We start from the raw sequence: 25,553 nt of genomic DNA on the forward strand, positions 1-25,553 counted from the left end.
TTAGGCCTCGGCGTTGGCCGGTGAGTGTCGGCTGCTTCAGCAGCGCCGCTCAATTGCACAGTTTGTTTGTTCTTGTTCATTTGAAACATTTGTTTTCATCTTTTCCTGGAAGAGCTGAGCTTTCTGACGCTCCAGCTCATCTCCGTCCGCATGCTGACTCGCTCTTTTTGTTGTGTTTTTCTTTTTAGTAGACGCTCGTTTCAGACTGTCACAAAGAGATTTGTGGGCCTACACACACACACACACACACACGCTTTCATGTGATTGTTTATAATTTCACTGCAGACAGATGGATGGACAAAATGTGCACACACACACATCCCGTTGTTTAGATTTTTGTAACACAGGGTCCCTGGAGACCGGGGCAAGACTGAGGTCTGCGGTGCCAAGAACCATGAAATACAATAGTCTGCCCCCCATCACTCCTTCCCAAACCGAACAATAGACATTCTTAGCATTCCTCAAGACCTCTTCCTCACACAAACACACACACACACACACACATATATGCATACACTGTTCTGGGTCTGATTAAAGCTCCGATTCGGTTGTGACGCTGTTTAGGTTGAAATATTGACGTTGTGGACAGAATTAAAGAATTTGTGCTTCTGTGTTTCAATGAGTCGGTTACTCGTCTGTTGAAACATGTTAAATGTTTAAAGGATGAAGAGAAACGGAGGCGGTGGTAGCCGAAGGGACAGAAAAGTGAGGTTGGCAGTTCAGAGGGGTGAGAAAAAGTGTGCAAAACGAGTCTCTAAATCTAGAAATGGATCCCTGTATGATAAAGGTCTCTATATAATAAAGTAATAAAGTCTCGGTGTTTCGTCAAGTGTGATGAAGGTAAGTCTTTGGTTTGACGTGACTCAGACAGCGTGCAACATAACGGACAGTTAAGTTGGTGTTGATCAAAGCCGCTGACAGACTGAAACTGTAACCTAATAAGCAGAGAAAATTGGAGTCAGCGGTTTTCACTGTTTCGAGGCTTTTTATAGACAAAACGATTACTGAAATAATGAAAATAATTGTTATTTGCAGCCCTAATGGCCGTCGTGTCTCCTGTTTACACATCCAGCAGGAACAGAACAAAATAAGCAGTCCAGTCCAGGAAGTCCAGTATTCACTCACCTTTTAGCTTTTTGGTCTTTTAAATATCTGGCTCTCTATGTTCATCAGCTAGTCACTAGTTTTGTCTTGTTGTTTGGTGCTGGGCAGGAAGTGTCCAGTCAGTTTATGTTTTTGGGTTTTTTGGTGAAAACAGCTGCTTTCTGCTGCTAAATATGTTAGCAGCATAAACCGAAACAATGTGCTGAAAGACACTAAAAAGCTAAAGGTAGCTGCAGATTTTGTGATGATTCTCTCTGGTTTTATCACTGCGAGTGACTCCTTTCACATCACACGTAGTCATTTGAGCCATTGTTAATATAGAAATATTGATTATTGCAGCATTAACGTGAAGCTACAGCCTTTCAAAATGTTACGTAAAAACACTCCAACACACCAAAAAGTTGAAATTATTTATGATTTAAAACTTTCCAAACTTCCCTAGTGATTTGATTCCTGCTAATCCACTGGTTTTCTTTTATTTTTGTGCTCAAACATTAGACTTAGATCACTTTAACTTCACCTGGTGAATTGTTTTTGTGTATGTATACAGTGCAGAGCTGAAAAGATAATTACACTAGTTGAGAAATTCACAAATATTTACTGGTTCCAGTCTTGTATGATAGTTAACTGAATCATTTCGGGTGTTGATCAGACAAAACAAGACTTTTAAGATGTCAACTAGTGCTCTTGGATGGTCATTTTTCACTATGTTTTGACATTTTTATAGACTTAAAGATAAATAAATAAACCAATATAGCAAATAATCACTAGTTGCAGCTCTGACACTGTGTGTGTGTGTGTGTGTGTGTGTGTGTGTGTGTGTGTGTCTGTCCTCTACGCGTGTGGTCTGCTACAGTTTATCTGTCTCCTCTGGCCTGGTTTTTATTAACTGGCCCATTAAACTGCGACTCCATGATACACGACACTGGTCTGACTCCTCTCACACACACACACACACACACACAGCGGCCGTCTCAGATACACACAAATTCCTTGAGGCTAACTCGGACACACACACACACACACATGTCAAAAAGATGTTTCTGTGTTGTATAATAGAAGACAAACCAGGACGTTAAGTGTCAGGATGCTAAATCAGCGGTGTAAAGAAAAAGAGAGAGGAAGTTCTCTTTTACCCCGTAACCTCACACGCTCCTCATGTTCTTCATCATCATCATCAACACACTGGAACAACAACGTTTGATGTTACATTAACATTTATGTATTTTCTTTAGTCCAAAGTGAAAGTTGTAGGATTGGAGAATTAACAAAAATCATACTTATTTCCATTTAAACATGATGTTTTCACCACAGGTCTCACTGTATGTAAGGTTATATTTGAAAGGGTTTGTTGTCTGATCAATATTGGTAGCTGATTGATTAGTGCATTAATTAACAAACAATGAGATTTAACAAGGAAAATGAAGGAATGAGAGGAAGAAAACAGCTGAAGAAAAGGAGCATTAAGAGAAGTTAAAGGAAAATACTTTTTGTTGACAGCTGGTGGAGAAGAAACAAACCTTCGGTCAGGAGTGAGGAAAGAGGTCGCGACATAAAGGTCAGAGTTGACAAATCTATTTGTCACCCTCTGGCATCCAGGAAGAGATAAAGAACGACCCACAAACAAAATCACAAAGCTCACACATGCACACAAACACGCAGACGTGTCGATAGTTTTATGACCACTGTAGAAAATCTGAATTGAAACAGGAAATTTCAGTTAGACATCGTCATTGTCATGTTTTTAATTGTCTTTGAGGAAAAAAACAATAGTGACGGAAATGCATTTTGTCGCATCACAAGTTACTTTGAACAGGAGGTCATGCGGTCGTTAGTTGATGCAGAACTTAAATAACTCGTCAAAGATAATCAGTTCTGGAAAAATGCATCTCATGGTTGTTTCCTTCTTCCCAGTCATTGTTCTTCTCTTGTAATCAATACATCAGCTGATTTTCATTTTTCTACATTTCAACTACTGCTTGAACTGAGGGAAACACTTTGAACTGATACAACCGATTTATCACTTCAACACCTTTCAGTGCTTTAACATCAACGGACACTGACTTCTCTCAGTGTGTCCACTTCAACCGACATTCGAAGGAAGCGTAACTTCTTCCAGCACACACGCTTAAACTAAAACGCTCCTGCTCCTTTTTCAGTTTAACTGACACTTCAACTGCTTTCAGCACTTACTGGTACTTCCAGCTGTTGTTACTGTCACACATTAACTGATATTTCAACAATTTTTAAGGGCTACAACTCTTTTCCTGCTGACACTTTTGTTCCTTTCAACACTTTCACTTCCACTGACTCTTCAACTCCTATCAGTGCTCAACAGACACTTCAGGTTAATTTTAACTTTCATTTTACCTACTTTCAAAGCTTCACATCATTTTCTTTTAGTGCTTCTGTTTCAACTGGACTTTCACTTCAGGTGACGCTTCAATTCCTTTCACTGCTTCACTTTAGCTCCTTTTAGGAAAAAATTTTTTCCTCCAGTGACGCTTCAATGCCTTTCACTTCAGTGGACACTTCAGGTCCATTCTGTGCTTGGATTTTAACTTCCAATTTACCCACTTTCAACTTTCTTTCAGTACTTCTGTTTCAGCTGGATTTTCACCTCAGGTGACACTACAACTACTTTCGTTGCTTAAACTTAAACTACCAAGTCAACTTCTTTCAGCACTTAACACTTGAAGTGACAGCTGTTTTTCAGGTTCATTCTGTGCTTGGATTTTAATTGCCAGTGTACCTACTTTCAAAGCCTCAATTTCAACAACCACTTCAACTGCTTTCAGTACTTCAACTTAAACTGCAGTTTTAGTTTTATGTTTTAATTTTGTTTGTGTGTCACACCAGACATCTGGCTCATCCAAAACACGGCTATTTTACAAAACGTTCATCTTCTGGTAAAACATTTACAAAAGCATGTAGGAAAAGAACATTTTTAATCTCTGAAGTGTCTCACCTTCGGCTTCCATTCAAATGCATTTCATTATCACTCCCTGGAATCAACAATCTAAGACATTTTAAGCTGATTTAAAAGTGAACACACACATATTTCCATCTTGTTTATGTAAAGCACACTGACCTTTCTCTGTGGATGAAACGTGATACACTTGAATAAATATATGACGTGACTTCAATGAAATTCGCTGATGGACCATCGTGTAATTCACATGTCAGTTTCTGAAACCTTTTTTTTTAACATTTGCTTGACAGTTGGATGGAAGAAAGAGCAATAGAGGGCTGATTACGGACACACACACACACACACATACACACATACATATACACAGTCCAGGAGATCCAGCAGTAACAAACAGCACATTGTGCTACAGAGGCTAAAGTGGACTTCACCCTTCCTGCCATCGACCTCTGGTATGAGCCTAGTCTCACTGTACTGATTACCTGGTATGCAAAACCTCTGTGTGTGTGTGTGTGTGTGCGTGTATTTGTGTGTGTCTGTGTCAAAGCAGTCTACATGTATTTACTACATGTCTGCATCTAAGCAGTAAATGCATGTGCGGGTGTCATTCAGAAATCCATAATCAAGTGTGATGAGGGCCCACAAGGCAAACAAACGGGGGTCTGATTGCATGCAGACACACACACACACACACACACACACACACACACACACACACATACACGCACTCACGCGCACACACACAGTCCAGGAGACTCATAAAGCAAACAAATAGGTCCTGATTGCAGGCGAACACAAAGGGACAGAGGGGGGGGAGGAGGAGATGAGGTTGTTTAGGCTTTCTAGCATAGTTAACCCTTCACCCTTTTGAAGGGAAGACAGGGAATGCAAGGAATCTGCTCACATGCATGTACATAACACACACACAGGGGCACACACACACACACACACACACATCTTCTCAGAGTCTGCAGGAGATATGGGTCTCCAGGAAATCCTTTGAAGCCCTCTAAGGCTCTCATGTTATTAAGTGTCTGTGCCGTTGTGCGGTTGATTAAACTTCAACACCGCTAATGTCGGACACTCACACCTTCTTGATGTTTGCTCTACGGGGTTCAAATCTGGTCAAAATAACGACGGAGCAGTGACATTGATACATGCTTTTACTGTTAGCCAGCGATCATTTGTTTTCCCGACCGAAAGGGAGAATGTCACATGCAGATTTTATCAGCTGTAGCTAATGAATGTTAAATCCTTTAGTTGGCCATACAAAAAACTAAATGCTTGGCTGTTTAAACAAAGGAATTATTGATTGTTAAACGTGTTCACCGAAGCCAGTTTTCTCGAGATAGAAACACCACTTTGTAGCATTGTGGTATTTGAAAAGATTAAGTGAACTATGTTGTTTTTGCTGTTGAAAACGTCCAGTTGAGTCTTTCACGTCTGAACTGGAGACCTCCAGGTTTCAGGATTGTGAAATCTGTGAAGCTAACGTGACTATAGCTAATTTATTAAGTCTCAAATATTATTAACTATTACGTTGTCAGACATCACAAACAATCATTTCATAAATAACAATCATTTCAGACACTTATGTGACCGAATGGAGAAAAAAGAAAATCGCCTCCATCAGACCATTCATTTTATTTGGTTACTTACATTAATCAGATTTATTTTATGCCTGTAAATGTACTGACTAAACTCCTTTTATGTGAGACAATATAATAAGAAAGACCACATCCTTCCTCTTACAAATGAAAAAAAACCGAAATCATAAGCTATAAAACGAACCCTTTCTCAGTTCAGTACACTCGGGAGTTTTGCAGCTGCAGACTCGTTCGCTCTTTTACGACCGACGACAGTTTATGGCGTCTAATGTTAGCGAACTTAAAAAAGTATTGCCGGGTAAATGACATTACTGAGTCCATTCACTGATTTAATGACTCTTCTCTACACACTCTCTCTGTACACTCTTCATTTCTGCATTTTTCCTCATTCAAAACTAAACTTTATTGTAAAGAATGAGGAATACGGTTTTTACAGTTTCAACTCTGTCGTGAAATCAGTCAAACTGTGTTTTACTTCTGATTTTTATTTTTTCTTTTAATAGAGACCGGGTGTGACAATTTTATTTATTTACTTTTGTTGCTCATGTTTTTTATGAGTATTCGGGGATTTTTTTTTTATTATTAAGTAGCATACAGTAGAGAGCCGACAGGAAATGACTGGACAGAGATGCGAGATAGCGTGCAACATCGGTCTTCGGCTTGACTCAAACCAGAGACGCTGAGATTACGTGGTCAGGGTCCTAAAAGCCTACGCCACCAGAAAACCCCATATATACACACATTTTTATATTATATGTATATAGTCTGTAAGGGACAGTGTACAAAAAATATCACAAGAGTAGAAGAGCTGCTTTGTACTAGACTAAATTCTTGTGTACTGGAGCTCCTCTGGCTCTTCAGTAAATTAATTTTCAATTATTTTTTCCTGGAAGTGCATAAAACTTCAGAGTAAACCCATTTTATTCTTGTGCAATTCCCAGCAAGATGTTTTTGTGTTTGTCCCATCCTTGGAGAGTAGAAAGTTTTAATTGCAAAAAAAAAAAAAAGCAGAATTACTAAACAGTAGCAGAGAGTGCAAATGTCAAAGTCGTAGCTCACAGATAATATTTCTCTAACTGAAGTGTGTTAAAAGAAATATATCTGAGCGATAAGGAAAGTGATAGAAGTTAAGATATTCTCTGCTCTTCATCCGTCAGCTCTACTCATTGTTTTTGTCTAAAATTATTCTCGTATTCATCCTGCAGACCTCCCATCCTCTCTTACATTCCCTTTCTTTCACCACACTTTGTTTTTCTCGTCTTTCTGCCAGTGTGAGAAAAAAAAAAAAGCCCCCTTGTCTTTCCAACAGTCTCTGCTTTCTTTGCTCTTTCGATCTCATTTTCTTGCTCTGCAAACACACCGTGCACACTCACACACACTCACACACACACACACACACAAACACACACACTCAAGAAGGAAGTACCTCTGCATTTTCCCTCCTGTCAAACAATAACAGTGTGGAACTCTGGGTATTATTTAGCAGCCGTCCACTACTTTATCTGCTCTCCACAATACTTCCTCTCTCACTGACTCACACATCCTGCCAGAGAAGGGGGCGAGAGAGGCAAGGAAAGAATGAGATGTGGAGAGAGAGAGAGAGAGAGAGAGAGAGAGACACGGAGAGAGGGGTGGGAGTGAGAGAAATGCAGAGTGCAGGAGGGAGAAATAGCCATGTTTTGTCTTCTAGCGAGAGGAGCGAGGGAGGAGGAAGAGAGGAAAAGGAGGGAGAGGGGATGTGAGGATCGTCGGTTGGTTTTTCCCTCTTGGTCAGAACCTGCCAGCTACTTTACCTCTTCAGATGAACATCAGCTCTTGTGGAGTCAGACCGCGCTTTCTGCCAAGTCTCACACCTCACGGACACAACCTGGTTCTCTTTACCCGGACCTCAACTGGCTTGAGGACAAAAGAAAAGAGTTGTGACATTTACATTTTTACAAGGTGGTGATTCAGTTCGGAAAAAACTCGCGAAAGAGGGATTTAGAGACGTCCTGAGTGGCCTCTTTGAACTTGACCTTTTGGGTATCAGGGATGCTGGGAACTGAGCTGGGATCAGTTTGACTGTTGGATGCTTCAGCCTCTGAGTCTGGTAGGTTTGAAAGTCCTGATATCATATTTCTCATTTTATCTTTAAATGTTCAGTTTGTGGAACTTTGTTTTCTCACATTTGAGTTTGCGTCTTTCATCGTCCGCCTCAACGTAGAGTCAACAGCAGCCATGCTTTTACTTTTCCAGGGAGGGGTTGTTAAGCACATGATAACCACAACGCAAACACCATTACACCCTTTTCCTCTTTTTAAATCTTTTAATCATCACTTCTTCTTCTTCTTCTCCTCTTCTCTAAGTCATGTATGAAAACAGTCTCTATCCTTATCTGTGTAGAGTCCAAATCTACTTTTCTGTCTGGCAGTCATTCTGTACTGTATTGAGACTGTGTGTGTGTGTGTGACTCAGATTATGCGCGTTGACCTTTGCGGTATCAGTCAGCTGTTGCAGTTTCTGACCATTAAGTGGGACATTCCAGCAGATCTTTTCATAGAGGCTCATTCAGAGCTGCAGACAGAGAATTCATAATTTCTCGGCCTTTGACTGCTGTCAGGACTCGCCAACTCTTCTGTTTTTCACTTTGACTTTTTTTCTTGTCATTTAATTCTTCTAAAAAAATGTGTCTTTTCTCTTGTTTGCTCTTCTTTTTCATGCATTGAAGAGCATTACCAATTTTGATACACCAAAAATTGCATTTAATACATTATATTACTAGAAACCTGCGCAACACATGTATATACTTATAAATAGAAGCTTGCGGTGTCTTGCGAACTTGATTGAATTTCCTGGTTGTTTGCGGTTGCAGCGACACCACAGCAGCAGTCGGGGTTAACCCATTATCTCGGTCTCTACATAAAGGACACGCTGTTATCTCCCATATGCCAGCGAATTCTCTCCCCTTTCAAAGAAAACATGATTCATGTGATTCCTCTTTGCGTGTTGTTGCCAGCAGGGACAGGTAGCCAACTGGGTTACAATGTCAGAGACAGGAAAGGGGGAGTTCATTGGATTATGTTATTTTAGACTCGTTACAGTCGATAGTGGCCCTTGGTAGGCGCTACCTCAGTTACCGTGGCTGAAAGGAGAGTATTAGCCAGTACTTTGGTGTGTTTCCTGTGTCTTGTAAATGAAAGGGCCACAGACTTTATGGAGCCTCCATGGATGTCGCTGAATGCAGCCTTGACAAAAGCTTTGGAAGACTTTTTTAACACGTTGCTATCCAAGAAAGACTTCCGCTTTTTCATGGACGTTGGAAGGGTGTTCAGATTTTTTTGACTTAAGTCTTCCTGCACCTTCTACCAGATACAAAACTATATACCTTTTTGGGGTGGTGCCCACACAGGAGGTTGAACGCTTTCAAGAGGAGGAACAGCCTCTCTAACATCTGGACCACCTTTTCTTCTTAGACAATGTTCTTGGTACTGAGCAGTTCACCCCCAAACTCACACAATCTATTCAAATCGCTTTAAATTGCTAAAATCTGAAATGAAAATACCCAGAACTTCTCTCCTCTTTTTTAAGTTCAAAAGGTTTGGTTGCAATATTACATTTTCTTTCAGATCTCTATGGTTAAAGGACCAAAAAATCCTGCACACTGTGTGTAATGTTTCAGTCAGAACTTCATCAGGAAAGGTTGATGATCTCAGTCTCAAGTCAACACACACATGAACCCAGTCACCTTACATACATTTGTTTCATAACTTTACAAGTATGTGTTTTAGTGTGTCTATATATATTTATTTGTCTTATTTGATCTTTTATACTCTGCTTTATGCAGTGTATTTAACATGCACAGATCTTTTGTTGCCCTCTGTTTTTGGGTTTTGATGCATTTATGTTTTGTCAAGTGCTGAAACGATTAGTTAATTAATCTATTAGTCAATCGACAGAAAACTTATTGCCAAAACCTTTAATAAGCTATTTTTGTTTTGTCATTTTAGCAAGAAAAAGTATGAATGATTGCTACTTTTTTGTAGTTGACATTAAATAAGATTAAATATCTTAATGTTTTGGACTGTTAATCAGCCAAAACAAGCAATGTGAAGAAGTCACTTTTCAACCAACTTTACCCCAATTTAACATAAATGTATATTGACCAGCAAATCATCAAATCCATGCATAGCTCTTTCACAGGTAATCTAAAAATATTCACTCTTCCAGTTCATAAAACATGAATTCATGAACCACTGCAATGACCAGAATAGTCTGTAAAATAGTAAAAGGTATTTGTTAGAAGACATGTTGTTTTTCTCTGCTTCCATCATCACAGCTTTGGCCTCATGTAGAGGAAACACTTCTACTTACTGTAAGTCCCAGGAGTTGTGGGATACATGTTCACTGACTCGCTCTCAGGCGCTGCTCTGAACACTTTGGAAGAACAGCGATTGGTTATGCGGTTTGGAAGAACTACTCCCCTACTCCCCTGCGTTGATACCAAACAGTACAGTGGCTCTCTATATTACATTCTTAGGTTGCAAAACTGCACATTCATCATAATTTTTGTAGGTTTTTTTTTATTTTTTGTTTTGTTTTTATCGTACATTCCGTCTCCATCTAACTTTGGCGTCACATCGTTTGTTTTGATTTCCACAGTCATCAATCTCTGAAAGCTAAAATTGGAGAAAAAGAGGAGGTGGTAGTGGTAGTGGTGGTGGGGGGGTCTGCTCATGTTTGTGGTGGGTTCGATAATGGTATTTTGACTGGGTGAGTTTGGATAGTTCCCACACATATTCATACACACACACATATACAGGCATAGACGCACATACACAAGCTCTACATAAACTTTCTCAGGGGATAATTTAAGGACATTGTCAACGGAGTCGAACAATCAGTGGGCTCAGATAGAAATCCGTCTTAAGGAGCCAGGACCAGGAAACAAGAGTGTTTATTTTGGAAATGGTTCCCCTGCTCCTGCTTTATCATAAACAATAATACTCAGAAATGGTCCTTTCCTTTCCCTCACGGTGCCAGGATCCGCATTCTTCTCCTAAAACTGTACCTCCAAATGTTTTTCTGAAATACTTGGAACAGTCTCATTTTACATATTTGTACTTTCAGTACAGTCAAGGACACTTGGAGGTTACTAGCGGTGTTGTTGGACATCAAACCTTGGGACATTTTTTTAAAACTGTTCTTTGATTTGGCTGTAACCCCGACGGTTTTCATTGCTGTTCTCAAGTGTTTTCGGGGGGCAAGTACAAGTCAAGTCTCAGATCCATTGAGACAAGTCCAAGTAAAGCTTTAGCCTTGACAAATCTTAAGTCCATTGAGACAAATAGAAGTTAAGTTAAAAAAAAAATTTAAATTTCAAGTCAATCAGGACAATTTAAGTCAGTTTTGACTTGTCTAAGTCAAGCGCAAGTCTCAAGTCAATTTGGACAAACCCAAGTCAAGTCTTTTAAGTCAGTCAAGACAAGTCCAAGTCAAGTCTCAAATCAGTTGTGACATGTTCAAGTCAAATAGGTCTTATCAAGTCTAAAGTCAATCTAGACAAGTCCAAGTCAAGTCTCAAATCAGTTCTGACATGTCCAAATCAAGCAGTAGGTCTTATCAAGTTTCAAGTCAATTTGGACAAGCCCAAGCCAAGTCTCTCAAGTCGATCAAGACAAATCCACTCAAGTTTAAGTCACGTGAAGTCTCAAGTCAGTCAAGACAGGTCCAAGTCAAGTCTAAAGTCAATCTAGACAAGTCCAAGTCAAGTCCCAAATCAATTGAGTCTAAGTCAAGTCTCAAGTCCTTAAAGGGCAAGTCCAAGTCCCGTCTTAGGTCATTAGATTTCCAATTGTTTGTCAGCTGCATGTCTGTCAAGACTCTTGATTACTGACCATTAAATTGACGTCACATTTGAACATTCGTAGCCAATAGAAACACTGGTGCACTGTGTTTGGAAATGAGTTATCAGATGTTTTGTAAAATAATACACACCAGATTCAAGCCGCATAGCTCTCGTTGTTTAAAGTTTATAATTTTTGATCGCTCTGCTCAGTATTTATTTATTACCTATGTCCTAACCCCCGGCGTCACATCCTGTTTCAGGGTCGAGTGCGGGGCAGTTTTGCTTAAATAGGAGAATTTTGACGTCAAACCTAAAGTCAACCGTCACAGCAGTCCACGACGTCCAAGTCAAGTGTCAAGTCTTCATTTTTGTGACTTTCTGTCTGGCTCGAGTCTCGAGTCTACAGCTGTGGTTGTTTTTACGCTCTGTACAAAGTTATTTTCATCCAGCAGCAGTTTTCCCGACAGACTGTTATTGTTACTGTACTGTTACCAACATAAAGTTCCATTCAGACTCTGAGGATGTCACATTTATATATCCTGCTGGATTTTTTCTCTCTTTCTTTGTTTTCTAGCTCTCTTTTTTTTCTCTTCGACACTCCTTCTGTTTCCCTTGTCGGACTCACACACACCCATGCACACACACACTCCGCAGGGGGGCTGAGTTGAATCTGGCCGGCATATGGGATCGGAAGTCTGTATATGGGAATTAGCGAATATCAAGGGATATGCTGGAATGCCTGGCTTCAGATCAGACTGGAGAACTTACTGTACACGTTAGATGAGTTTTTAATGGCAGTTGAATGGAAGTCCAAACAACTTGTAAGGAAGCTTGTTTCCACAAAATTTGGATTGGCAAGGTCCCGCTGCAGTAGGTCTTGCGTTTTATGTGAACCCTGATGTTCCAAGACACTTACAACTGCGGTTACAAATAAGCATGTCATCTCGGCCGTCGTGCCTGGGTAAATCATCATATTTAGACCAAAAATATTTACTGCTGCTTCGAATTGGGGTTAAATAGATGCTGTAATCACTCAAGAGACGGTTACAAAATGGAAAAACTGGCGTACAAAAGGGAAATTGCATTAGCTAAATGATGACTTCATTTATCTGCAGCATGTTATATATTTCTACAGTTGCAACACTTCAGCAGCATCTTTATATTTGAGAAAACTCTCAAGGTTCACTTTAATGTAGGCTGTAAACCAACCCTCAGCTGCTGTTAGTGCAATCATATATCTCCAAAAAAAGTACTTTTCATGAAGATATTCATGTCAGTGACAGTTTGCAAGCTCCAAAAGCAGTGATAAGTTTCCACACACAGATCCAAAATAGAAAGTGACCACATGAAACAAACAGTAGCGACTAACAGTTTCGTTATTTGTCCAAAAAAGGAACTAGGAAATAGGGGCTTAACTGTGAATTTTAAGGAAAAATTACAACGTTGAATACAATCTGTACAGCAGAAGTGCTTTTCTAAAGTTGAACTTGGGGGAATTGCCTTCATTCAACAGTTGAAAGAAGAGACAGACAGGAAATATTGAGACATAGTGAAGTGCAACAGATCAAAAAGTCCCTAGTGCAGAGTTGAAGCGGGGATATTACAGTTACAGCAGGTGTAAAAGGTGCCAAAGCGTTGCTGGAAATTGAGGTACTTTCAGAACTGGAAATAAATCTGAAGTCTAAACATTAAATTCCATTGTTTCTTCTTCTGGATCCTCACCTGCGTCTCTCTTTCTCTCTCTTGTCTCAACAGGCGCAGCGTTCCTCTCATCAGGCCTCACTCCTGGCACCTGGCAAAGCTATCGGAGCTGTCCCTCCCGCCCCCTCCCCCTCCTCCATCTCCTCCTCCTCCTCCTCCTCCTCCACCTCCACCTCCTCCACCGTCCTGCCTCCCCTCCGCCGAATCCCCTCCTCTCCCCCCTCCTCCCCCTCCCTCTGCCATGCAGCTCCACCCCGGCCCCTACACACTACCCTGGCACACAACTGACAACAGGTGAGGCGACAGATCAATAACGTGTTTACTGATCAGTTACATCTTTATCATTGTTTATGAGTTTTGTATCGTTTCGTCAGTATTATCAGTTTGGATGCAAATGATCGTTAGTTGCAGACCGATTAACCATTTCATCAAGTAATTGTTTCAGCGCTAACAAGTCGTCATAACAGTTTAACACATTTAACCCAACAAGTGAAGCTTTTTGTCACCAGTATGTTTCAGATTATGTCCAGTACACTCTTCTCTTCTTCTTTGTGGAGCTTTAAACTGACAAAATGACTGAAATCAACATAAATTGATGATAGTAACGTCACAGATATGTAGGTTTGCTTTGTGGTCTTTAGTTAGTAGGAAAGACGGTGAAGACGTCCAGACTTTTATCTACTTTAATTAGTCACTTTTGTATGTTAAGACTTCACAAAAGTAATTGTACCTTTAACTGGAAATGAATTTGAGTAAATAAGGAGAGTTAGTGTCTTCTTCCAGCAGATTAAGTTTGACATTTCTACCTAAAAATCTGTCCTGAGGAATAGAGCTGCAACAATAAGTGGATTAATCACCAACTATTAAATTAATTGCCAACTATTTTGATAATCAATGAGTCATTTGGAGTCATTTTTTGAGGGAAAAAATGTCTTTAAAAAGTTCCAGCTTCTCAAATATTTATATATTTTCTGGTTTATTTAGTCTTCTATGACATAAACTGAATATCTTTGTCTTATTGACTGTTGGTTCAAGACATTTGATGACATCATCTTGGGCTTTTGGATACAGTTTTCACCATTTTTCTGACATTTTATGGATCAAACAACACGATAATGAAAAGAACCATTAGTTGCAGCCCTACTAATATACATCTTTCACCAGACAGTGAGTGTGTTGTACTGTAGCTTTGACTCACACTCTTTCTGAGTGTGTGACGCCACTAGACTGAAATTCTACTCTACGTCATTCTGGGGATTTTGGTCTCTGTGACTAGACCCTCAAAGCCAACAATCGCCAGGAAACAGGTGACATCACCGTGTCTTAATGTCAACACTGCCCACGCAGGAAGCTCGTTGGTCTATTTTTGACCTTCTTTTTCAAACATTCCAAAGTGATAACCAATCAGATCCACCTGGTGACCTGCTCTCTGTCTGCCTGTCTGTCTGTCTGTTTATGGAGACCGACTGGAAGCTTGAACAGCCTATTTGAAAGAAAAAGAAAATACAGTTTTCTTAATTTCAGATGAACATAACTTTAAGTGTTTGTTTTATTTCATGAGTGTGAGGTGGCTCCACATCCATAAATGTCTTCAACCGTAGCATCTAAACGGTCTAAAAAGTAGATCTTGAATACAGTTGAATCAAGCTATTTATTGGGCTCCATGTGGTATCTCTGAGCCCCAGTGTGTAGTTACATTTTTTGGGGAGGTACGTATCAGTTTCAGCAGAGCCACAGACCCTCCACATGTGCCCTCCAGACCACCCTAGAAGTATCAGGACTGAAAGCCTTCAGCCATGCCAGCAGCTCTGCGGGGCGGCGCCGAGGCCTCGCAGCGCTTTGAGCTATAACTCAATATCACTGCCAACTCGCTGATGTCTCGCAGATATAATGATCGCCATGGTCACCATCTTTAGTTTAATGTGTAACACATGCTAAGATTTGCTAATTAGCACTAAACATCAGTACAGTCGAGGCTGTCGGGAAAGCAATTAGCAGGAGAAACTATATAAACTAGATAAAAAGTTAGATTACCAAAGTGATTACAACTCATCCTGCAGGCTACATAAATGCCAAAAAGTCAAGACCACAAATGTCAACCTCGTCATGGCGCTTGAGAAAAAGTCAGGGGATTTCCGAGGTCATTAGGATTTAACCTCTTGGGACCGTGAATGTCTATACAAAATTTCAAGGCAATCTACCCGACAGTTGTTGAGATATTTCAGTCTGGACCAAAGTGGTGGACTGACTGACCAACAAACCCAGAGCCACACCACAAGCATGGCTTAAAATCAGGTTTAACTACACAACTAGGCCCAATTACATTTTAGTACTTAACTGTTAAAGGTGTAATTTAGCGGCATTTGACAAAAAACATTGAGGGTGTGTGTTCAGCTGGATTTTTTAGTATTTTTGCACATAATCTCCTGCAGCTTTTGGCTTTTTTTTGCTACTCGCTTGTTTGTTTGTTTTATATGTTACACAAGTTTTGTTGCTAAACACCCGTGTCTTGAACGAAGACATAGTTTCAGTGTGCTGTCACACCAGTATGAAAAGAAATCCGACGCAGGGAAATTTGTATTATGATCTCACAAAGCTAAACTCTAATCTCTCAAAGGAAAGAGGAAGTTACCACCGTCTGTGTGTTGACTCGCAATAAAAATAGCCTTTATGTCTTTGTTTGTCAGCTTCATGGTACATTAGTGCCTTGTACTGTTCTCTTTTTGATAAGAATCGGTGATATAATGTACCACTATTAGATTTAATAGTCCCATGTGGGTTAGATAGCTGTGTGTGTGTGCGCATGTGTGTGTGTACGGGTCTCTATTCCCACAGTTTCTCTTGCCTGATCTCATCAAACACATTCACACACTCACACACACACACACACACACACAAACCATCTGATGAGATCTGATGAGGAGGCAGCTCCCGGCATAACTCTGGACAATGGCATGTGACTCCCAGAACATGTGGACAAAGAGAGGAAGACATTCAATAAACTCTGAAGGAGAGGGACATTTTGTACAGTTTGCATGTGTGAGTGTGTGTGTGTGTGTGTTTGTGTGTTTCAAAGTGACGGAAACAAGTTTGTTTTTCCGTAGGTGCAAAAAAAAATGTGAGTTTTAGGAGGAAAATGAAACCTGTTTTTGGTTTATCTGCACTCAGCTATCAGCTCATAAAATATGTGGGTGACACTAAAAATCAGTCGTGAACGCCTATCTCACACATGCCCCGTCGTCTGTATGTGTGAACGTGTGTGTGTGTGTGTGCTGGTTTATCTGTGTCACCCACCCCGCACCACTCACATGTTCCACATTGTGGTCTGATTGGGCAGGAGTGACTGTCATTTCCTGTCCAGCTCCCGTCTCATTTCCTCTCTTCCTCTTTTCTGTCACCCAGGTCAAATCTATACAGCAGCAGCCTCTCCTTTCTCATTCATAGCTCATTTCCCTCAAAGATGATTCTCTCATGCAGATTATGAAACTTTTTTTTTCCCACCAACTAGTCTGAGTATATTTTTCCTTTGTTATGAATGACTGGTACAAGTTTTAGCTCTTAAATTACTGATCATATGTACAAGATTACATGACTCATATGATGAGACTTTTTAATGTGTCTTTTTTCTAGACAGCAGTTGTTTTCCATTCATTGTATACAGTATATAACAAATCTGAGCACATCCCTGTGCAATATTACCTTACAATAATTGTAGTATTTTACCTGTATTGTTTATTAACCTGTAACAAACAGGTTAGACAGATTAAACTGGGAAAAAAAGGCCTCAAAATACAACCTCAATGCAACAAGTACACCTGTGAACACTGAAACAAAAGTGATTACACCTGTGACTTCCAATTAAGACTAATTGCCCAAACAAGGTTATAAAACAACATGTGAACACCACAACTTTCAACAGTGTTGGCCTGGGTTGTGTCTAAAGCATCATGGCTCCACATGGTGAGGAATTTCCTGAACAAGCAAGAAACCAGATTGTGAGACTTCATAGATATGTGTGAAGGTGAACCACAGTGGTTAGGAGGTACAGGACGACCCATATTAGCAAAAACAGAAGGTGCAATGACCGTCCTCGCCAAATGACGGCACGCACAATTTGCTATTCACGCAACCTAGCATTGAAGAATAGATGGGCGAGTGCTTCTGATTTGGCACAAGGATTATCAGTGGACATTGGTGTGTCAGCGACTGCTCAGTCAGTATGAAGGACATTGCATGAAGTCAACCTCTACGGACCATTGCTCACAAAACTGCAAGGTTAAACTTTGCCAAAGAACATGAAAAGAAGGCTTGATGAATATTGGCGGCACATTCTTTGGTGAGATGAAACCAAAATAAATTTGTTTGAATCAGATGGGGTCAAGAATGTTAGGTTTGGACCTGGCCAGGACTACCACAGAGTCTGTATAGTGCCAATCATGATGCTGATATGGGGCTGCATGAGTGCAAAAGGTGTTGGGAAGAAGACATTTATATAGATGGCACAATGATTGCAAGTTTCTATATCCAAATACTAAATGAAAAGGTTGTCAGCAGAGGAATTTCCCAACATGACAATTATCCCAAACACACTGCAAAAATCACGCAAGAGTTTTTAAAGAAGAAAGAAGTGAAATCTATGACCTGACAAAGTACATCCCCTGACCTGAATCCAAGAGGGTATTTTAAAGAGGAAGGTAGAGCAACAAAACCCCTGCAGCAAAGAGCAGCTGAAAAGAATCATCTGTGAACAACGGCAGAACATTTCTCCACAGATTTGTGCACGACTGGTATCATCCAAGCCCAGGAGGATCCAATCTGCATTTAAAATAAAGGCAGGCATGCAAAATATTAAAAAATAAAAGAGTGGAGTCTCACTAATGAAGGATGTGCTGACTGGTTATAGTTAAATTAGTCAAACATTCTGATTTTCAAGTGAATTAGCTTAATTCTTCTTGCGTATTGTCTAAAAACAAATAAAATTGTATTAAACGGACAGGATTTGTAGTCATTTTTATGATATTGACCAGGAGTGTGCGCAGTTTTTTATATACTGTATGTAATCTATCATGTTCAAGTTCCCATCACATGGCAGCTTTATTATACACCCAGTAGTCCCGCACATTTCTGGAATATTACTGTCTGGCCCCAAGTTCTTCTCTAAACAAAGCCTTACAGTATTTGGGAATATGTGTTCACCATGTGTGCACAATGTAAACTGAAATAATACAGCTTCAAAAAAAACTAGATTTTAACACATGGCCCCTCTACAAGACAGGACAGTTAGTTGATGATGTTTGTGTGATGTTAGTGGTTCAAATTTCCTCACACATTTGAAATCAATCAAATTATAGAAACCAGCTGAGCCCATGTCCACACTAAGACAGCTAAATTTGTAAACACATCTTTTTCTCTACATTTTAACTCTCTCTCAAGAATGAAACAGCCGAATACTCGAAAACTGAGCTTTTCCATACGGCCTCTAGAGTGTGTAAATCCACTTGGCGTTGAGGTGTGTACGGGGGAACAGAGCTTTGTAGAAAAGGCTATCCTATCAGTGACAAAACAGAGATTGGCAGTAGTGAGGCATTTCATTGTTTTCTTGAATTATACCCAAAAGAGGAAGAAGAGGAAACACAACGATAATAACACCGATAGCTGAAAGTTTCATTTGAGTGTTGGTCTCTTTACTATCTACTTTGATAGCTCGTTTAAAGCTAAACCTTTCCCTCGCTGGAATTATTGTAATCTGCTCGCAATAAACAACGTGTTCAAAATGTCAGGAAGCGGCAGTAGAATCAGAAATAGCACACAGTTTCTTCTTCGCTGGTTTTCTGTCGCTGTCTTGCTCATCTGAACATTTTGGCGTTTTAATATGGATGGAAGTATTTGCAGAAATGAGTTGAAACACCTGGTGTGGACACGTCGCTTTTGCACAAAACTGTGTTTAAGAATTTAGCCAGTTTAATGTAGATGTAGTCTGACATACAGAGAACCTGAGACTTTTCTGGCCCCTGAGGGTCTGGGGTCCTTGGGCAGTTGCCCGCTCACCCATGTTGTAAACTGACCTTGACAATAAACACCCTTTCTTGATTAATTTCTGTCAGTGTTACATTACTGTTGGGTGGTAATGCAGTTCAGATAGATTTGAAAAGTCCTTAACTTGCATTACCTCTTTCCAATAATGCAACACTGACAAAATAAATGCAACTTCATGTTCTTTGTGCTGTATTACACAACTCAAGCAAATCAGCTAATTGATTCTCATTTTGTACAGAAATGAAAGGAAACCGATGGCTGGCTTCCAAACAAATCCATTATTGTCTAAAACGTTTTGTTTCTTGCAAAACAGATGCGATATAAAGCACACGTTATTTGTTATAAATGGGGCTAAAACATGCAAAACCTCTGGTATGATCCTTTAAGGAATTTCATGGATTCTAATTATATACTGCCAAATGGAAAGAGCATGAAATGACAAATTCTGCAGACCACCAAAACATTTGAGTACATGAGCACATAATCATATTTTGATAAGAGTAAGTAGTGGTATAAAACTTTGCAAGGGGGAAAAACCCGTAAGTTTTCAGATCTTTGCATGGATTATGAACCATAAATACCACAGAAACAGCCCGGGGATAGTCTGCTGGTTGATTTCCCTCACTGGTTTGAGATCAAAGCCCTTTCGAAATTTCTCTCTTATGTCTCCACTCCTCTGTCTCCCTGGCAACTTTCCCTATTGTTAGAATAAGACAGCAAAGAAATACAAAAGGGTGAGTGACCACTCGCTCGCTTTTTATAGGAAAAAGAAAAACCACAATAAAATGAAAATGTGTGCAGATTTTTGTTGGGGCCTTTACGGGTTGGATTTGAACCAAGCACAAAAACATTGGGGTGCCCCTGCCCCCTGGAGCTAATATCAAAAGCCAATGTGTGTGAAACATATTCCTTTCTTCATTCCTTCAGTACTATATGCCAAAATGTACTCCCTATCATTTTCAAGAATTTTGGATTACAGGTAAATTAGTTTTTGATTTGTTGATGATGAGTTCTGAAGCATTTTTGGCCTGTTATTAAACAGCTGAAAGTAGAAATGGGCAGAAAGAGAAGGATGATGTTCAACAGAGTTCACAGGTCAGATTCAAACCCAGAACATTGTGGTTGCATGGTGTGCACTTCAGCCTGGTGAGCAGCCGCAACATTTGATGTATTTATGACATTTATCATCCGTTCTGGAAGAGGGATCCCTCCCCTCTTGCTCTTCCTGATGCTTCTCCCTTTTTTTCCTGTTAAAGTTTATTTTTGTGGAATTTTCCCTTATCTGAATCAAGAGGCAAAGGACAGAGGGTGCGGTATGTTAAACGGATTGTAAAGCCAAATTTGTGATGAACTTGATTGAGAATTACTATATTTTTTGGATAGTATTGCTTATTAACGAGTGAAAACATGAGAGAGCTGTTGACATTTTGTGAGGTCAAACTTGAATGAGCAGGTTTCAGATGTCTTTCAAAATGTGGTTATCATCTTGGAACGAATTTACATTTGATGTAAAGGAGATGGGTCGGGAGGAATCCGCAAAGAGGAAGAAAGGAACGAAAGGGGTAGGAGAAAGGATGAGAAGAATCAGGGGATGGCTTAGAGACTTTGACTCCAGGCAGTGGGAGTTGATGAGGAGGAAATCCCTCTCCGCCTAAAGAGGCTTCCTCCGAGGGTCTTTAAAAACACATGGGGCTGCCGTGGATCTTCAGCTCAGCATTGATAGAAAACAGATTGCCCAGCTGTAGAGTTCAAAAGTTGTATTCCAGAAGAATATACTGTATATGTCTCAGGGGAAAATTACGACTTGCCACTTGAAAATTAAAGATGGATGTAGTCTCCAAATGCGTTTTCGTCAATGATGGAGTAACATCATAATGTTTAGAAAGGAACCACTTGAACTTCCCTTGGGAGATATTGAAGTTTACTTATATGAATTAGCATATTTCCATTCTTTGCTACTGTATTGTAAGCATAGTCGTGACTTTATTTAAATACTTGCATGCACTATTAAATCATTTATCATTTATATGATTATAGAATATAAAATGTCCAAAAACAATGACAAATGCCTACTTCAGGTTCCTGGAGACCAAGGTGACATCTTTATTTTGCTTATATTGTCTGAAGAACAGTATAAAATCTCAAACACTTACCTTGATCTTCTCTATCTCCGTCTCTCTGCAGTGACTTGTCCATGCAGTGGGGTCAGCTGTCCAGACCTTACTCGTCCACCGACCGAAGCAGTTCCCTGGGCTCCATGGAGAGCTTGGACACACCCACGCCCACCACACAGCCATACTCCGACTCCCACAATTCACCTGTCGACCCAGTCCTCTTCAACAACAAGAGAGATTCCGCCTACAGCTCCTTCTCTGCCAGCTCAAACACATCCGACTACGCCACGGTGCCGCTGAGGCCTGGTGAAGCCTGCTCCATGGATAACCTCCTCCAAAGCCTTGGGCCAGCTTGTCGAGGCTACCCTGGTGGTGATGCCTCAACCCTTGGGAGTTCATCTGGCGAGGCCCAGGATGAGGCACACCTGATCGTACTCAAGTCCAGGTCGCTGACTAGGCCGAGACCGAGGCCTGTCGAGTTAAAAGAGAGGCCGTCCTCCTGCTGCTATGAGGCAGAAAGGAGGGGAGGAGACTTTGATATCTTAAGAAATGGAGAAAGGGGAACAGGAAGAAAGATGAACCCTCCTCAACCTCCAACCAGGAAGGACAGTTTCAAGGCAACCCGGAGTCGCCCTAATGCTGCCAACAAACGTTGCGCCTCTGCTCCAATTGAAATTTCCAGTGTCTACTATGATGAAAACAAGACCTCTCTAAATGTTGAATCAGGAGTTCATAATGGCTTCACTGTACCAGCAGAAGGTGACAAAACTGTGAATTTCAAAGCAAACACCATAGAATCCTACTATATCCAAACTCAGACTAAAGAACTTGGACCAATCAGATGTGATACTAGTGGTAAAAGAGACTACAATTCAGAGACAAACTCAGATCACCTCTCTGACACAGTGAGGGCCAACTCCTCACCTGGTCCTGGTTCCTTACCTGCAGAATCCCCAATGGAGGTTCAAGAGCACTCTCATACCATGCACTCCGACACCACGCACTCCTCTACGGGGCTTCACCGGCACAGTGCCCCCGACAAGCTCCTCGCTACACAACTTCAGTTATTGCAGTTTAACAGTGACAGCTCGTCATTGGAGCCTTACAATACGTCGTACCCCGCAGATCCCTCTTTGTCTCCTTGTAGCAGCCAGTGGTCCCATTCGCCACTACAGCCTACAACGGAGAACCAAGAAGCTTCTCACAATCACCTGGCCCCATCAAGCAAGTGGGGAGGCAGCCGATGCTCAACCCCAGGATCTGTATTCTTGGAAGGGGATGGCGGTGAAGAAGATTCAAGTGACAGGGTGGATGGGATGGGTGTGAATGGCAATTCCCTCTCCCCGATTCAGCATCACCACCCCTGGGGCCGCTCTGTGAGTGTACCAGGGGACCCCACTGGATCATCAACCCAGGGAAGGTTGGGCCCTGACCAGATACTGGAGAGAGATTTTGAGCCTCTTAGTGCTGCTGCAAGTATGGACACATTACTGGAGGAGCAGAGAGCAGTGGACAGAGGGATGAGAGGAGGGAAAAAAGAGGAGAATGTAGAAGGAGAGGTAGTGATGAAGAAGTCAGACGCGGCCAGGAACCATAGAAGAAACCGTCGTCGCAGTGAGCGTTTTGCTACTAACCTCCGCAATGAGATTCAGAGGAAGAAGGCCCAGCTTCAGAGGAGCCGGGGCCCAGGAGGGTTGCTTTGTAGTGGTGAGACTGTCCAGGAGGAGGAGGGTCCAGACCTCCATGAGGATGGGGAAGAACCAGACCTGCAAGCCCAGGAAAGAAGTACCAAAGTTGCATTTGCCTCACCTGTTAGTCCCCCAGATGCCCGGACCACAGCACCAGTTGAAAAATCTAACACATCAAATGAACAAAACCATGATGTCTCACAGACTCAACTCCAGTCCACAAGCTACAGTCAAAACAACATATCCAGGTCTGTTCAGATTCTGGACCCAGGCGTGCCCAATTTTGGTGTTGGCATCCGAGTTGTGGAGGAACCAGCTCCAGCTGGCAAAGCCCGTCGCTGGCGTTGGACTCCTGAGCATAAACTCCAACCAGAGCCCGAACCAGACAGACGGTGTGGAGTCTTGGGTGAGAAGGTGTTAGGTGTCACAAGGTCAAGGCATGGAGTTTGTGCCTTCACCTCCTCGTCCACCACCTCCCCCTACGGTCGCTCCTCGTCCTGTTCTCGGATAGAGGAGTCAGATATTCTTCCGTTTGCAGATAGAATGAAGTTTTTTGAGGGTATGTCTGGGCCAGATGTCTCAAATCTGTCAAGTCGCAGGCAGAAGAAGCCGCCCCACAATCTGGAGCACCAAGGAGGGGAGCGTGGTCAGTACCCAAGCCAAAGGAGATACTCCTACCAGGGAGGACTTCAGCAGGAAAGTACTCTGCTTCCAAACGCTATGGAAGCCAGGAGGCAGTCTGTTAGTACCAGCAGAGAGAGGCAGAAAGAGAAGGAGAGGGAACAAGCGAGAGAAATGGAGGAGAGGGCAAGGGAACGAGAGAGGGAAGAAAGGTTGAGGGAAAGGGAGAGGCAGCAGGAGAAGGAAAGACAGGAGAGAGAAATAGAACTGGAAAGGGCAAGGCTGAGGGAGATTCAGCGGGAGAGGGAACGAGAAGAGAGGGCGAGACAGTGGGAAAGGGAAAGAGAGAGGGAGCTTGAGCTGGAGAGAGAAAAAGAGATGGAGAGGGCAAAGGAGAAGGAACGTCTCAAAAAAGAAAGAGAGAAAGAGCTCGAGAGAGAAAGAGAGAAGGAAATGGAGGAAAATGCCCAGCTCGCATCACATCAAGACTTCATACACAAGGACAACTTCCACAACTTCCATCCCAAGCCTCAGGCGTTCTCCCACGGCCAGAATCAAGTCCCACGATCTGCTTTTTACCCAGTCAACACCCCTTCGCAGCCTCTGGAGAAACAGCAACCTTTGCACCAGGGCTACACAGCGAGGAGCTACACGCCTACAGAAGTAAGAGCCTCTGCACTCAAATGCATCAAAACACATCCATGGACACGCACTTTAAACACACACGTTATGGTTTCATGATTGATGAAAGACATGTTGCGTTTATAAAGTTCACGAAGGAGCCAGGAGGTTGCCAGGTTAGCTTTCAGTAGGAGTCTGTTGTTCTTGGATCTGTGTTATAAACTTTTACTTTGTCAGGTTTATAGACAAAAAGAGACAAAGAGTGAAATGTGGGCTGAAAGAGTGAGTGTTAGTGATCTGGAGCAAGTTGAGGTATGGGTCAGTGCCATTTGAGTTTGATGCACAGTATGTTCTTGGAGATGTAGGGCTGAGCAGGAGAAGCACGCCAGATACTTATCATCACACTATGTGATACATGGACTAAATCAAAACATCTTTATTTCTATTAAATCCGCTTTTGTTTATAGCATATTTATTCGGATGGAACAACGTTGTGTTTCTAAGAGAAATGGCCAATCCTGCTGATAATTGGAGCAGTGTATAGATGTTGGGAAGTGCTCGTCAGATGGTTGAACAGCTTTTAAAACTTTCTGAAACTTTACTTCCCAATATTTCCAGAACGTTGCGGTTCATGTCAGCACCTAAACCTCAAAGCCACCAGGACTCCCCCTTCTTTAAAATTTCTAATCTTACATGTAACTTTTGCTACCAATTGTCAGAACTGATAACTGGCCCTTTATTGATGAATAAACTTCTATATTCAGCCAACGTTTTTTCAAAGCATCAATCCCGTTAAGAAATAAACACAGTAGTGGTTCTTATTGCATCCATTAACAAGTATGTTTACAACACTGCTGACCTCAATACCGATTCCCCAGAGTGGGCTTCCTAAGCTAAGTAATAGCCCAAGTGTCCCAACACTGAAACCAAGTCTTTAAGAGCGAAAGAAAAACTTTTCAGCTCACTGAAATCAGACTGCGGTTTTTGGACCGAACTTAAGTGAACACTGGAGACCGAAAAACTATCTTGGTTCTTTAAAACCAGCACCAGAAAAGGGATCGAGTGGCCAGACTTGGATGTTGGCGCTAAGTGGCCACTCGGTCCAAGTGCTTCGTGGTTGAACGGTTGGTTTGAAGTTGAACCTCGCATCCTGCATGTGGTCAAAGTCTGAAATTCTCATTGAAAATTCGGCGGATCACTGAAATAGTTCATGGAACCGAGGGAGATTGTGCAACAATGGTGGACGCTTGTGTCAGCGATAATAGCAGCGTTGGGTTACATCTCTACCACAAATTGATTCAAGTCTCT

The 25,553-nt window shown here is 41.5% G+C and overlaps 1 protein-coding gene across 4 annotated transcripts in view; it reads left to right on the forward strand.

Moving 5' to 3' along the window:
• Window positions 1–25,553, forward strand: part of shroom4 (shroom family member 4) — a 115,391-nt gene that overhangs the window by 77,583 nt on the left and 12,255 nt on the right. For all 4 annotated transcript variants that reach the window (XM_044342399.1, XM_044342401.1, XM_044342400.1 and 1 more), the window contains 2 exons: window positions 13,220–13,459; window positions 21,386–24,287. In XM_044342399.1, the coding sequence (XP_044198334.1) occupies window positions 13,220–13,459; window positions 21,386–24,287 (3,142 nt within the window). The remainder of the gene's footprint in view (window positions 1–13,219; window positions 13,460–21,385; window positions 24,288–25,553) is intronic.

Source organism: Thunnus albacares, chromosome 22 (assembly GCF_914725855.1).
Source record: "Thunnus albacares chromosome 22, fThuAlb1.1, whole genome shotgun sequence".
Lineage (NCBI taxonomy): Eukaryota > Metazoa > Chordata > Actinopteri > Scombriformes > Scombridae > Thunnus > Thunnus albacares.